General features: G+C 34.9%; 1 protein-coding gene across 11 annotated transcripts in view; it reads right to left on the bottom strand.

The window, feature by feature from the left end:
• The window catches only part of tle2a (TLE family member 2, transcriptional corepressor a), a 77,806-nt gene that overhangs the window by 14,716 nt on the left and 47,533 nt on the right, over positions 1–15,557 (bottom strand). For all 11 annotated transcript variants that reach the window (NM_001444225.1, NM_001444226.1, NM_001444224.1 and 8 more), the window contains 3 exons: positions 11,958–12,021; positions 8,479–8,523; positions 381–443 (listed from right to left, as the gene is read on the bottom strand). In NM_001444225.1, the coding sequence (NP_001431154.1) occupies positions 381–443; positions 8,479–8,523; positions 11,958–11,960 (111 nt within the window). In that variant the 5' untranslated portion in view covers positions 11,961–12,021. The remainder of the gene's footprint in view (positions 1–380; positions 444–8,478; positions 8,524–11,957; positions 12,022–15,557) is intronic.

Here is a 15,557-nt window from a genome sequence, read left to right as displayed (position 1 = left end):
TGGCCACCCTAGTGTGTGTCTTTGTGTGGTGCACAGTTTTCTAAAGTGTTTTTGTATGAATACACACACACACACTTAAAACAGGAGGGGGAAGTTGTTTTTCTTCAGTCAGGAAAAGCTCTGGGCAAACCGTAAGCGTTTTTTTTTGTGGAAGCGGGTTTACAAGAATAACAATAGTCTTCCCAGAGGCATCTGAATGAGAGACTATGTGAGGAAATATGGGAAAAGTGTGTGTGTGTGTGTGTGTGTGTGTGTGTGTGTGTGTGTGTGTGTGTGCGAGAGAGAGTGAATTATCAATCACAGAGCATCTGAACGTGGCGTGTGTGTGAGAGTCATGATGTGTAGCTGGGCACTGTGTGTGTGTGTTGGTCTCGTCTCACCTCCTGTGACAGGAATGGAATGAGCTGGGCACAAATCACATTCAGCCGCTTGGCGATCTCCGTCTGCACAGATATGAAGAGCACAGGAGGAAAGGAAAGCAAATAAAAACATATTTCATTTTCACGTGTTTATAAACATTTTTTGAATATTACACGTTTGTAGCCTAGATTGGCTATTGGAGTCAGGACTCAAACTCAAGGTGACCACAGCTCTTTTGGCGCACTGACCTCTGATAATTCATTCATTCCTTAGTCCCTTTATTAATCCGAGGTCGCCACAGCGGAATGAACCGCCAACTTATTCGGCAAGTTTTTACGCAGCGGATGCCCTTCCGGCCACAACCCATCTCTGGGAAACATCCACACACAAATTCACACACACACTCATACACTACGGACAATTTAGCCTACCCAATTCACCTGTACCGCATGTCTTTGGACTGTGGGGGAAACCGGAGCACCCGGAGGAAACCCATGCGAAGGCAGGGAGAACATGCAAACTCCACACAGAAACGCCAACTGAGCCGAGGTTCAAACCAGCGACCCAGCGACCTTCCTGCTGTGAGGCGACAGCACTATCTACTGCGCCACTGCCTTGCCGATACCTCTGATAATAATAATAATTCCTTACAGTTATGCAGTGCTTTTCTGGACACTCAAAGCGCTCTACAAATTGGCGAGAATCTCCTCATCCACCACCAGTGTGCAGCATCCACCATATTGCGCCAGACCGTGCACCACACACCAGCTTATTAGTGGAGAGGAGACAGACTGATGAAGCCAATTATGATATGGGGATGGTTAGGAGGCTATGATGGACATAGGCCAGGGTTAAACCCCTACTCTTTTTCGAAGGACATCCTGGGATTTTTAACAAACACAGAAAGTCAGGACCATGGTTTACTGTCTTAACTGAAAGACAGATTACTGAGCAGTATAAAGTACCCTCCACTATACTGGGGCATTAGGACCCACACAGAAAACAGGTTAAGCGCCCCCTGCTGGTCTCACTAACACCACTTCTGGCAACAAATAGCTTTCCTATGTGGTCTCTCATCCAGGTACTGACCAGGTTCAGCCCTACTTGGTTTCAGTGGGCGACTATGCGAGTTGCAGAGAGCCAGCTCTAGGATACTGGCAACATTACTTATCTTTGTTTTTAAGGAGTAAGGAAATGTAAATCTATAAATATCCTACTTCTCTTACTAGGACTTAAAATAGCCAGTGACTTCCTTGTGTGCAGATTTAGCCTGAAAACAGATTATTTGCACTATTAAATCAACGAAAGCTGTTGTTTTGTTAACCATCACAATTTTGGTTACAATTATCAAAAGTAATAAACCATTAACTAAGACTTTACAGCTAAAACTACTCATTTGCTGCTTATTAATAGTTAGTAAGGTTGCAGTTATGTTTTCAAATTAGGGATGAAGAGAAAGATCATGTTGTATAAGTACTAATAAGCATCCATTATCTTAATAATAAGCAGGTAATAGATAATAATGGGAATTAATATTTAAACTAAAGTGTTCTTTTATAGGCCATTTTAATGTGGTCATGTCATTGACCCATGAACATTTTGTGCTTGTTATCAAACTATTTCATAACTGTAACAAGAGGCAATTCAATCATAACTTACCAGCGATCATAGCATTATTTATCAATATGTGGCTCTTTTTAGATTCTCGGAAGCTCTAGAAATTCAAAATGTAAAACAGGAAATACGATGGGACCATTGTTTTTGTTTACACCCTTTTAAATGGTCTATTTATTTTATTGTTGCTGAGTGAACAATGCATCAGGCAGCCCATGAACACTCAGACTTTTAAGAGACCGAGTGCATTTACATGTTTAATAATCCAACAATACAAGTAAAAGCATTAACTTCTTTTGCTTTATCAATAAATTGTCTCATTTAGATTTTCTCACATTAGGTCAATTGAGCCAAGCAAGTGAACGTTTTAACATGCCATGATAACTTATTGAACTGTTGGTGAGATATGTGTGACAGAATTATGTGCTTGATGCAGATTAGAGCACATTCAGACAGAGCAAATGATTTGCTGTAAAAGAAAAGAAAATTCAATGTAAACTCAGAGGCTTTGTTGTCCTAAAGAATTATAAGAAAGTGAACTCATCTCATGCAGCAGAAGCAGAAATGCTTTAATTAAAATTCTAAATCCTGAGAGGATCGTATATGAAGCATACAATTTCTGCTGACATGGAATTTTTTTCATTTATTTAAAGGGACAGTTGATCCAAATGTTATTTCAAAATAATCATTTACTCAATCTCAACCTGTTTAAAACACAAAAAACTACTGACGCAACATTGCTCAAAAAAAAAAAAAAAAAGGTTTGAAAGCACTTTGGTGATGATACAATGAAATGAAATGAAATTATACAATTATTTTAATTGGGTGAACCATGTCTTCAACAGGGCATTATTATTATGTTTTGCCATAAACTGATTTATTAATAAAGTATGGGTTGCTTACATTGGCAGGCAACTGGTTTGAATGTAAAATTACAACAGATTACACTCCAAAGCATATCTGTAAATAAACGCTTTCCATATTTTGTGATTTTGTGACGTTTTTTTTTTTTTTTTCAGTTATATCCACTTTTGAATTGCATTATGGGACCTTGATTTTTCCTCCAACAGCTTTTGATGTTGAAAAGTTTGAAAGAGTTAGTTTTATTGATATTTTAACAGATCAAAGGGATATATTGACTAAATTGTTGTAAATTACTTTATTAAAAACTGGTAATAAACTGCCAGTACTATTTATTTTATACAGTTTCTCTATATCATTCCATAGACAATATATTGTATATGTTTAGTTAAATAATGTCCATAATATGGAGCCAGATCAGTCTTAAAAATAATACATTTACATAATATAATTCATACATCTACAGCACAAGTCACATTTACAAAGTCCAGTTCGCAAGTAACACAATTTGTAAACCCACAAATTCAATTTATAAATTCAAAACACACAAATCTAAATTTTAAATTCCAAACACGATTCGAAAATCCACAAATCTAGTTCACAAATTCAAAACACTATATAGAAATACACAAATTCAATTCATAAATTCAAACCTGATTCAAAAATAAACAAATTCAATACGTAAATTCAAAATACACAAATCCAATTCATAAATTCAAAACACCATTCACAACATACACAAACCCAATTCATGAATTGAAAACACGATTCGTAAATACACAAACGCAATTCGTAAATTCAAAACACAATTCATAACATAGACAAATCTTGAATTTGTTTTTTAAACTGTGTTGCATTAATGAATTGTGTTTTGAATTTAAAAATTGCATTTTGTACATCTGGATTATCCTGTGGATGTAAAAATATTTTGTAAATTATTTCTTTTGTGACTGATCTGACTCCATACAATAATGTTCACTTTGTTAAACTACACAGAAATATTTTCAACAAACATCAACAGGAGGATCGATGTCCTATAGTGCAATTCATAACCATAAATCATGAAACACTCAACCTGTTAATCAACAGATACTTATTTACGGATTATTATGAAAAGTTATATTACGAGTTGTCAGCATATTGGTGTGCATGTAACGACGCTCAGTGATATCTAACCTACTTCAGCGATGGTTTCGAATTCAGTCCAATCTGAACCGAATCAACCAAACCAAGACATGGCATGGGTGTAACCTGCTACCTCGGCTCACACAGCTAGTAAATATTTCAGTCCACCACATCTGGTTGATGCTAATTGTTGTGCAGCGAGGAGAGGAGATATCTGAAATATTCATGCCCGGCATCTGCTGCTGCGGTCCAGCCGAAAGGGAGCGACGCCTCCCCCTGCGCACCGCCTTTCTGGAGGTCACTGCTCTATCTTTTGAGAAGGTGCTATGGGTCGCATTAAAGCCAGTGTAATCATTTACCAACAAGCCAAACAAGAGATCATCCCACGCTAAGGGGAATCCTCACCTCACTGTTGGATATTTTGCCCACAAGTATAAATTGACTGTTATATTTGCAAAGTTTCCCTCACAAATGACTTGCTTTTGATGTTTTCCCAAAACCATGATGATACCATTTTATTCTGTGAAATATGTTTTTGAAGAGTATTACGGTCGCCCTTAAAAGTGGTGTTAGATTTAAAGTCACACAATAGGTTTGTGCTATGAATGAGTAGAATTTAGGTAATAATTCACAGAATTTTTGGGGACACTTGCAGATTTGTGAATAAAAATTGTAAATGATAACGTAAAATATTTAAATCCTAAATCAAAAAATGTTTATCAACCAAAATAAAAGGTGAAAATTACTGAAGTAATAAATCACTAATACTCGCAATAGAAAATGTCAAACTTAAACGAAATGAACTATAAATAAAAAAAAATATTAAAAACTCTATTTTGCAATTTATTACCCATTTTGAACTTCAAATTATGTCAAATTATGTATTAAATAAACACAAATGATGCCGCTATCTTTATTTTACTAACTCACTATATACTAAGGGAGACTACACTATCTAGTAGTCTGCAAAGACATTGATTTTATTATTCACCTAAATTATTTTATTGAATATATATATATATATATATATATATATATATATATATATATATATATATATATAAACGTCTGTATATCAATAAGGTATTGCCGTTTAAAACAGTTGTGATAATATGCTGTAGAAATGTTTACCCACCCCCTAAATTGTATACCCCATGGAGACAGAATCATAAATAATAGCATGGCGATACATAAAATTTTGCTAAGTAAAATCCTAAATTTTATGTTGGGGGTTGTATTGATACATGTAATTATATTGTTATTTCAGCCTATATGCTTTAATAATAAATAAAGCTTATAAAAATAAATATAAAATAATAAAATAAAGAAATATAAAATAACTAAATTAAATGACTACAATAAATAAAAAAATTTAATAAAAATAAAAATAAATAAACAAAAAATAGATATAAAATAACAATTATAAAAAATGAAATTTAGTAGATAAATGTAAAAAAACAAAATAAAATAATAAAAATAGATATTATAAAATTATTATAAAATAAAAAAATTATAAATAAAATAAATAAATAAATAAAAAATAAAACTATATAAATAAATAGAATAGAAATGAAGAATAAAAGATAAAAAAAATAAAACAAACAAATTTTTTTTAAATATATATAAATAAATATAAAACAAAATAAAATAACTAAATATAAAATAAAATTATAATAAAACAACTCAAATTTATTATATCAATATTAAGACATGAAATGACCTGTATTGTTAAGTCTGATTTTTCCCATATTGCCTGGCCCTATGAGGGTGTGCATATTTAAATTTTTGGTTCCACTGTCCCTTTAAGTGAATAACAGGCTGCGTCCTTTCCAGAAAGCAGGACTAGGCGCCCCCACCCCCCCACCTCTCCCACATCCATCCATCACAGCCTCCCCAGGGAAACACAATGATTTCTTGTTAGGGAACGGCAACTACAAAATGACATCTTCAGAGGAGCCAGTGGGGGAGAGGCTGGGAAAAGGGGAGGGCAAAAACCAGGAGAAATTGGGAGAACGAAAAAAAAAAAGGCTAGAAGAAAGGCACAGTTAAGGAAATTACAGAGTGATGGGAGATGCAGAAAGACGAGGAGGAGGAGGAGAAGGGGGGAAGGGGTGTTACATTAGAGGAGGGAATTCATGGAGCATGTCAAAAAAGAAGTGCAATTGAAACGGAGGGAGAGAACAGACGCTCCGAGTGCGTTGACCTAATTTAAAGTGACCTGACATCTGCACAGAAAAAAAGAAGAGAGAGACTGAGAGAGGAAGGTCGACAAATGCAGATGCACAACGCAATTTGCGAGGAAGAAGAGCGAGAAAGTCACAGCCAGCTACTTTTAGACAATCACACATGGAGGAGGTGGAGGAGGAGGAGGGGAGGAGGAGGGGAGTGTGTGCTGCGGACGTGATATTTGTTGATCTAATTAGTTTGTTTGCAGATTAATTTTTTAAAACAAGTGCCACGGGCTAGACCTAAGAGGATTTCGACTATATAAAAGGAAGATCCCTGCATAATTGAATCTGAATTACGAAGACTACAGAAGATGAAAGGAATAATAAAACTCTCCAGCACAAATCACGACGTGACATTGAATGGATTTATTTATTTCTTTTTTGTAACTGGCAGGTAATGTTAAATCCTTTGAGTTTAGTAGGGACGGCTCACAATGGTCTATTCTAACATGGTCTTTTCATCGAGAAATTGCTCAATGTTTTTAGAATTTTTGATTAGGGAAAATACGTAAACATTCTTAAAAATCAAGAAATATCCTCTGATCTAATTCAGATCTACTAAGTTTTTTATATACACAAGCAAATAAAAAAATTGCGTCAAGATTCGACTTTTGAAAAAAATCGTAATGTTTACATCAATGGTGTTCTACAAAAAAATAAAAATAAAAAAAGAGGCGCTAATTATATGTTTGCATTTGACATTTTCATAAAAGATCTGCATAAGTTTCGTATACAGACAAAAACACTCTCTCACTCCATGTCTTTTTGATTTCGTAGTTAATTCGTTTGAATTTGTAGGCTACATTTTTGTACGATTTGATTTTCTAACGACAGTTTGGTTTCAGGTTGGATTTTGGGACCTCCTTTAATGTTTTGTATTGTTGCTGCCAAAACTTTGTGGTTAGTCCTGACATTGTGCTTTGGCTCCAATAGCAGCCCGTGGACCTTTCCCAATTCCGTCCAGACCAAGAACAACAAATGATAGATTGTAGCATTTTTCTGTTTTTGGGTTTTTCACACCACACTGATTGCTTTGGTCTGAACCAGTTGAAAAAAAAACAAAACAAAATGCAGTCATGTGACAATCCACATACCTCATTGGCCAGATGTTATTGAAGGTATTTCCTAAACTGCTTTTTGATTGGTCAGAATTAACGTGCGGGGAAAACAAACCGACAGACAAACCACTTTTTTCTTATGGAGGGATGACTGCGCTGGCTGATTGTGTTGCTGTTCATAGTATGTATACATCACTTTAGACAAACCAAGGCAATTGGGTCTGTTCTAGTTCGGATCATGTTCTCACCACAACCATGGAGCGGTTCGCTTGAAAGCCTACCGAGACCACCTCTTCAAGGTGTGCACTTGAGTGCGATTGCTGCATTCATACCTGCCCAAACAAACAGCACCAAGAGGGAAAACGAACTCTAGTGCGATTCAACCGAACTAAGCAAGGCAGGTATGAAAACACCCTAATATTCTTTTCTATCCTAATAAAAACAAAATCTGCAAACAAAAATGTATAAAATTTATTTAAATCATACATTTTCATACAAATTAAATCGTACGAAAGAGTCACTTTTCCACCAAAATGTAAATTAGTTATGTTTTCTTGTGAGATTAATAATGTCAATTCACATGATTTGCTAAAAATGATTAGAAACGCTGCTATATGCATGCCAGGCCTGTAGGTTGCGATGTTATTTTGTATAGAAACACTACTTGATGCAAATCTCATAAAAAGCATGTAATGATTATTATGAAACTCAGACCCAAGAAAATTGCATTTAAGACCCATCAGTAAAACTTTTTCTTACATAACCAAGCGTCTACAAGACTTTTGCCTTATGTAGCAGGATTGCAATTAAACCGCTAATTCAAATAATCCCAGAAAAGAAATATGGAGTCAGATCAGTCTGAAAAATTATACATTTACATAATATAATTCATACACTCACAATGCAATTCACATTTACAAAATCCAATGTGTGAGTTCAAAACAATGCGTAAATACACAAATCCAATTTGTCAATTCGAAACACAATTCAAAATTACACAAATCCAATTCATCAAATCCAAACACCATTAAAAAATAAACAAATACAATTTGTCAATTCTAAACACCATTCAAAAACACACAAATCCAGCTTATTTGGTGAAAATATTTATGATTTTTACTTGTGAATTCATGAATTGTGTTGCATTTATGAATTGTTTTGTGCATGTATGAATTTTAATTCATAAATATATTATTTTTGAGAGTAGTTTGAAAGGAAACCAGCAATCTTACCTGTTTGTGCATCTCTATGTTGAGGCCGTAGGACATTTCATAGTACTGAAAAAGAAAACGACATCATTAAACTGACAAACTAGAAATAAAAATTAAGTTGTTTTTTTATTATCAGAAATATGATGCCACTTATAAGCTAATTAACATAGCTGGTTTATTGCAAATTAATTACAGCATTTGCTCACATGTGCTTATGGTGTGGTAACATTAGCAAAAATTCAGGTAATAGTGTAGTGATGTATGAAAGTAAATGTGACCACAGATCTTGCAAGGACACACTGCTCCTCAATCTTGAGTCACCTAAAGTTTATAAGAATCCATAGAGTCGTGCTATTACAGAACCATCAATTTATTCTAAAGTGGTATGCTGTTATTTCTAAGAGTCTTTAAACTGTTCTTGTCAAGCAATCAGTCACACCAGGAAAGAGAAAAACAGGAATACAAACAAAAACTACCAGAAATGAAAGTAAAACTGAAACTAGCAGTGTTTAAGAAATCAAATCAAATACACATACAGCTTCAGCAAATTTTTTTCCCAAAGGGATTTTAACAAGTCTTTGTTAAATGACAAGCGACAGACAGGAAGTCATCATTTCCAATGGAGAGCAGTCCAGGAGCTGCATGGAGTTCTGATCATCTCCGTATGCGGAAAATTCGGATCTGAATTAAGCTGCGGATCCGTTGAAATATTGAACTCCTGCAACTAGACCATATGCAACCGGCCGACCGGATGTGATATATTTCAGTGTTGTACAAGCAGGTCCGTGCCCGCGAGATGAGAAATAGGAGTTTATTTGGTTAGTTTTTGAATTATAAAAAGTTTATTTTAAAATAACATTTCTGTTCTTAATGCAAGTAAGAAAGTATTAAAAATATATATATTTTTATGTTGTCTCCACATTCCCTCCAATATTTTAGCGGTCTCTGAGTTTCTAGTATTCATTCATTCATTAAACCATGTAAATGCACAGAGAATAAGGGCTCTTGCTTTTGCACTCCTTTATTTTGCACACTGTGAGAATCAGCTTCTCTCCCATGGTGCACAACAACACTGAAAATACTGTGCGACTGCCACAAGGGGGCGCATTCCGAGAGTCGTGTCTAGATGTCGTGTGCAGTGAAAAGGCGGCTTAAGTCTTGAACCAAACCACTATAAGGAGAAATCACAACATTAGGAAAACTGATTTGAAGCCAAATATAATACAAGTGACCTTCTGACGCATAGCTTAATTTTTGCCAACAGCCAACAGTATTTTTTTTTGGGTCAAAATAATAGATTTTATGCCAAAATCAATAGGATATTATATATGCATGTCCCATAAAGACATTTTTGGAAAATGCTACGATAAAAAAAATTATTAACTTAAAAATTTAATTTTCTTAAATGTTTAGATTTTTCGGAACCCTCAGATTACACATTTTCAAATTGTTGCATCTTGGCCGAATATTGTCCTATATTAGCCAAGTACACAATGGAAAATCATTTAGATTTCAGGTGATGTACACTGTAAATAAATCTGTTGTTTTTTGTTTCTTTTCTGGCAGCTGTGATGCCAGAAAAGAAAACAAGGAAATTAAGGAAATTTCTGTAATTTAACGTCAATTATTTTACAGTAAAATAATAGCCGTTAAATTGCGGAAACTTACAGTAAATTTCTGTAATTTAACGGTCGTTATTTTACAGTAAATTCAACGGCCATTACTTTACAGTAAATTTATGTAATTTAACGGACGTTATTTTACAGTAAATTTGTAAAAATCTCGATCTGTAAAAAAAAAAAAAAGGACACTTATGACTGATTTTGTGGTCCAGGGTCAGATATGAAAATTTAACCAAACACTGTGTACCTAAATAATGTAATGAACAACAATACAATGAGGAATTGCAAGTGGAACAATCAAATCAAAAGCTTTTAATGTAGGTAAAGCTATTGTTTACCAAAACATTTTAGTAATAAATATGCCTTATATATATATATATATATATATATATATATATATATATATATATATATATATATATATATATATATATATATATATATATATAAATAAATAAATACATTCAATTCGTATTTATTTTTATAGCACTTTTACAATGTAGATTGTGTCAAAGCAACTTAACGTAAAAGTTCTGGTAAATTGAAACTGTGTCAGGCTAGTTTTCAGAGCTGAAGTTAAGTTTAGTTCATTTCAGTGTGGTTGAATTTTAGCTGCTGAAAGTTGAAACACTGAAGAGTAAATTCAACGATGCGTAGCTCCACAAGTCCCAAAACCAAGCAAGCCTATTATATACATATATTTCAGTACAGTACTGTGACATATTTAATTACGTCATTCATAGCATTTCAGTAGAATGGGCGGAGCAAAACTAACCACTACAGCATCATGGGTAATGTTGTTTTTATTTTTGTATGAGTCCTTCAATTAAACATTCATTCATTTTCCTCCAGCTTAGTCCCTTATTTATCAGGGGTCGTCACAATGGAATGAACCACCAACTATTCTGGCATATGTTTTATGCAGCGGATGCCTTTTCAGCCACAACCCAGTACTGGAAAACACCCATACACTCATTTACACACACACTCATCCACTACGGCCAATTTTGTTTACCCAATTCACCTATAGGACATGTCTTTAAAAACCAGAGCAGCGACCTTCTTGCTGTGAGGTGACTATGCTAATCACTGAGCCCCCGTGCCACCCCTCAATTAAACATGATAGTATTAAAAATAAGACTCATGGGTTCAACAAAAGCACATTCAATCAATTAAGAACTCGCAACATGTCATGTTTTAATGATTACATTTTACATTAAAAAAACTATATGACAAGCATATTAAGAAATAAATCTCACTTTTATAATACAAGTGTAACACCCTTTTTTATGGCAAATACAGAAAATACAGCACACTGTGAGGGCGAGTAAACAGTTTGACTTTTAAGTAAACAACTCCCTGCAGCTAGCTTGCTAAAGACTGGCCTGAAAGAGTCAAAATATTGTAAATTAATTAAGCAGCAAGAATAAAGTGGAAAAGCGAAGGAGAGGCTGATAGAAAAGGGTAAAAACACAACAGAGACGGAGGGATAGAAAGACCCTGGCAAAGAAAGAAGCCGGCCTGACAGCTGCCTGTTGTATTCACCAGCACTGCCAAGAGCCCACGGTGTTGCTAGGCGACTCCCACACTAAAAAAATTATGAGCCAAGAAGAAAAAAAAGGGGGGAGAGAAAGAAAACGGACAGAGAAAAGGGGTTAAGCCGTCTGCCAAGAGCAAATGGCATGCCAGCCGCACATAGCTGCCATATCTGTGGGCACTGAGGCACATGGCAGCGGCTCTGAAAACTCATTCTCTGTGATGGATGAGCTGCGTTTGAAGGACTTCTGATTGAGGGCTGAAGGAAGATGCTGTCTGCTGTTTGGATGTGTGTCGCTTGTGATGCAAAACTAAGTTGCCGTGTGTGTGTGTTTGTCTTACCATGACATAATGTCTCTGTATTTCTGTCTTCTCCGTGGCCAGCTTTTCACACTCCAACTTCAAACTGCAGAGAAAGAGAGAAAGAGATGTTTGGTTGGATTGGTCGAGTATAAAATTCTGATGGACTGTTCTGGTGCTCTGATATGTCGTTTTATTTATTCATAATAAGTGGAGGTGAATGATTCAAAAGAGACAATGATCATTTAAAACGTAGCTCAACTTTTGTCAAGACGCTTGATTTTAATCAATTGGAAACAGTCACTTCCCCTATCTTTTAAACAGTGGACCAATGATGTTTTGCACTTTCTTAGTTTGAAAAAATAAGACTTAATTTAAACGGTTCTGGGTCCAAGTTCACAACCATGGGGTGTTCATTCATAAATTACTTCCAAAGACAAATATAATTGTAAATGAACAACCAGGCGCTGATGCTGTGAGGGGTTGCTTGAATTATACTTGTCTTCATTTTTTTCTTATTCTTTTTTTGTATTTGTTTATATGTGCACAATGTTAAAGCACTATATTTGATTATATATTGGATGGATGGATGGATGGATGGATGGATGGATGGATGGATGGATATCGAAAGACAGGCAGCTAATCAGACAGACAGACAGACAGACAGAAAGACGGATCTATAGACGGATAGATAGACAGAAAAACAAATGACAAAGAGAAGACGAAAAAATGAAAGACAAACAGATAGAAAGCATAAAGATAAAAAATGAATAGAAATAAAACAATCAGATACATAGTAAGCCAAGGCAGATGTGGCAGACAGATAATAAAGAAAATTAATAAGACAGAGATATACAGAGATGCATTTAGGCACAGCGATATGAAAAAGACACAAATATAAACAAAGATGCAGAGATGTGGATCAACAGATACATATAGAAAAAGAAATATAGAAGTCTGATAAGTCAAACCAAGCAGCACAGAATAAAAAAACAAGGACAGAAAGACAAGGCAAGCAAGAAAAACACAGAAAGATGAACAAAGCATGTGTTGAGCATTTCATTGGCTCTGTTTTGAATTATTGTCTTGCTCAAATGTCCATCTTCATCATGCTGCTAATGTAGATGTTGGACTGAAGCAGCTAATATTAATTTACAGTGACGAAGGGCAGAGGGTTCCTGAATAACCACTGAGATTTCTACACCCCTCTTTCTTCATGTGTTCAATACTTTTTCCCTGTGTCATTTTATTAGACAACTTAATTTGTGAACTAATTAGATTTGTTTTCTTTGCATATATGGATTTATTTGGTTGTTACCAACATCCGGGGAAAATTTCAAGTCAACGGCACTTTTAGAAATATGTTTTCTGAGAAAAATAGTGACGTGTTCAATACTTATTTCCCCTGCTGTAGATAACAGACATGTATATAAGGAAGGAGCAAAGATCAAATTGAACACCGTCAGATAATCAAGACAACATAAATATATATATATATATATATATATATATATATATATATATATATATATATATATATATATATGTTGTCTTGATTATCTGACGGTGTTCAATTTGATCTTTGCTCCTTCCTTATATACATGTCTGTTATCTACAGCAGGGGAAATAAGTATATATATGAAGAGTTCAGATGCAGTAGCCTATAATGAGATCATAAATTATACCTAATTTAGATACTTGTATATACAGATACCTAATCAATATAATAAGACGAATACAAGTTAAAAGGTCAAATGGACAAACAGAAAAGGCAAACAGAAGGATAGATGGGGACCTTTTTTAGCCAAAAACAGGAACCTTAATGCATTTTGCCTGTTCGTTTTCACCACTACAGCGTTTTTGTGATTGAAAATGCATACATCTGAAAACAGGTGAAAGTGAAAGCTTTCAAAAACGATGACATCATAGTATGTGCTTATGAAGGTGTGGATTAAAGGCAGGGGCAAACAAATACACAATTGTGGAGTTCATGTTACGCCCCATTGATAAGGGGTGTCATCATCAACACTTCCTATTCACTTTGAATGGGTGACGTCAAGTGTTGTCGAACGGAACTGTAGATCCACCGGCGTCGTTCCAGAGGCATTGCTCGCTGAAAAAGTTGGAAATTTCTTAATTTAAGTGCGAACAGAAACGTCAGCCAATCAGATTGCTTTATGCAAATACCCCAGCTCAGACAGTAGCTAATTGCGGACTAATTTCATTGGCTGACACTGCTATGCCGATCATGTCAGTTCCAACTTCAGGCACGCCCTCCGTTAAGCCTTGACGCTGAAGCCCCGTGTGAAATGGCCGTTAGTGTTGTTGCTCAAGTGTTTGCCAACACAACCATTTTTTTGCTAATTTGTGGATTTACTTCATATTACAACCAACAGTGGAGACACATCACACACTGCATATTACACACACCAGTGCTGACCCGCCAACAACACATCGTCACTTCACTACAGGTACTGTTTACTAACAAGGTTACAGCACCAAATAGTGTCCTGGTACAAGTAATTTAGTGGACATTTTTGTAGATGTGTGAAAGCAGATTGCTTTGAAAACAGGGTGTAAACGTGGTATAAACATTTAAAACAAGGGAAAAATATTTCCATTCATGGTTGCATTTTGTTCGGTGTAACATCGCAGGGCTGACCCCGCTCTGTTTACACTTCTGCACTGAGCACAGGAAATGGTCTGGCGCAGGCTTCACACGGTTACATAGCCCTAGCCGTGACTGCCTCTCAAAAAAATTTAACTACACGTCAAGCGCATGCTCTGTGATTGGTCAGCTTGGTAGGGTTGACGAATGCGGGTGGCACAGAGAGGGCAAAAATTTTAAATAAATAAATGAAAGAATCGTTCATTACTCGTAAATCGAGCTAAAATGTTAAATTATTCAAAATTTAGATTTTAGGCCAAATTGCCCAGCCCTACAACATCACTAGGCCTGTCAAAATAATCAGAATATTAACTTATCATGCAATATTTGCAGGTGATCTCACAAATTTTTGCCATTGCAATGTAGATTTACAAATTCACAAATAACGGTAAAGCCATTATATATTGACATTTAACTTTTTAACATTAAATTATTAAATCAAAACAACCTTTAGAATGTTGAGTATTTTAAAGCGTTATTGGCTATTTGCATTATTTTGCCGTTATGTATTCATTATAAAATCAGTGGCATAAAATAATCTAAAAATGACAATAATTTCGCTCATCACAACAACTGTGACAATATATCGCACAACAAAAAATCCTTATCGTGACTAGGTATGGGACGATAACCGTGTTCAAGATATACCGCGGTTTGAAAAAGTCAAGGTTTTAAAACAGTCAACATCTTCTGCAATACCGTTCCTACGATGTGTATGATTTTTTATTAAGTTTTTTTTTAGGACAGCAGTATCTTCAGCAGAAAAGATATCTAAAGATGCCGTTTTAAATTGTTAAAAAAAAAATCTCTTTTTGAAACAAATGAAGACACCAGAAGTCAATAATTCATTTAGCCTGACATGTTTATTCTTCCTAAATATTTTGAATGTTTCTCAAAATAAAATATATTGTGCTAACAAGGGGAAAAAGTTTTAGTTTTTTACCCAGACATTTAAAAAATATATATATTTTAAA

This window comes from Danio rerio, chromosome 22, assembly GCF_052040795.2.
Source record: "Danio rerio strain M-AB ecotype USA chromosome 22, GRCz13ab, whole genome shotgun sequence".
NCBI lineage: Eukaryota > Metazoa > Chordata > Actinopteri > Cypriniformes > Danionidae > Danio > Danio rerio.
This window is presented reverse-complemented; position numbering and strand designations above follow the sequence as displayed.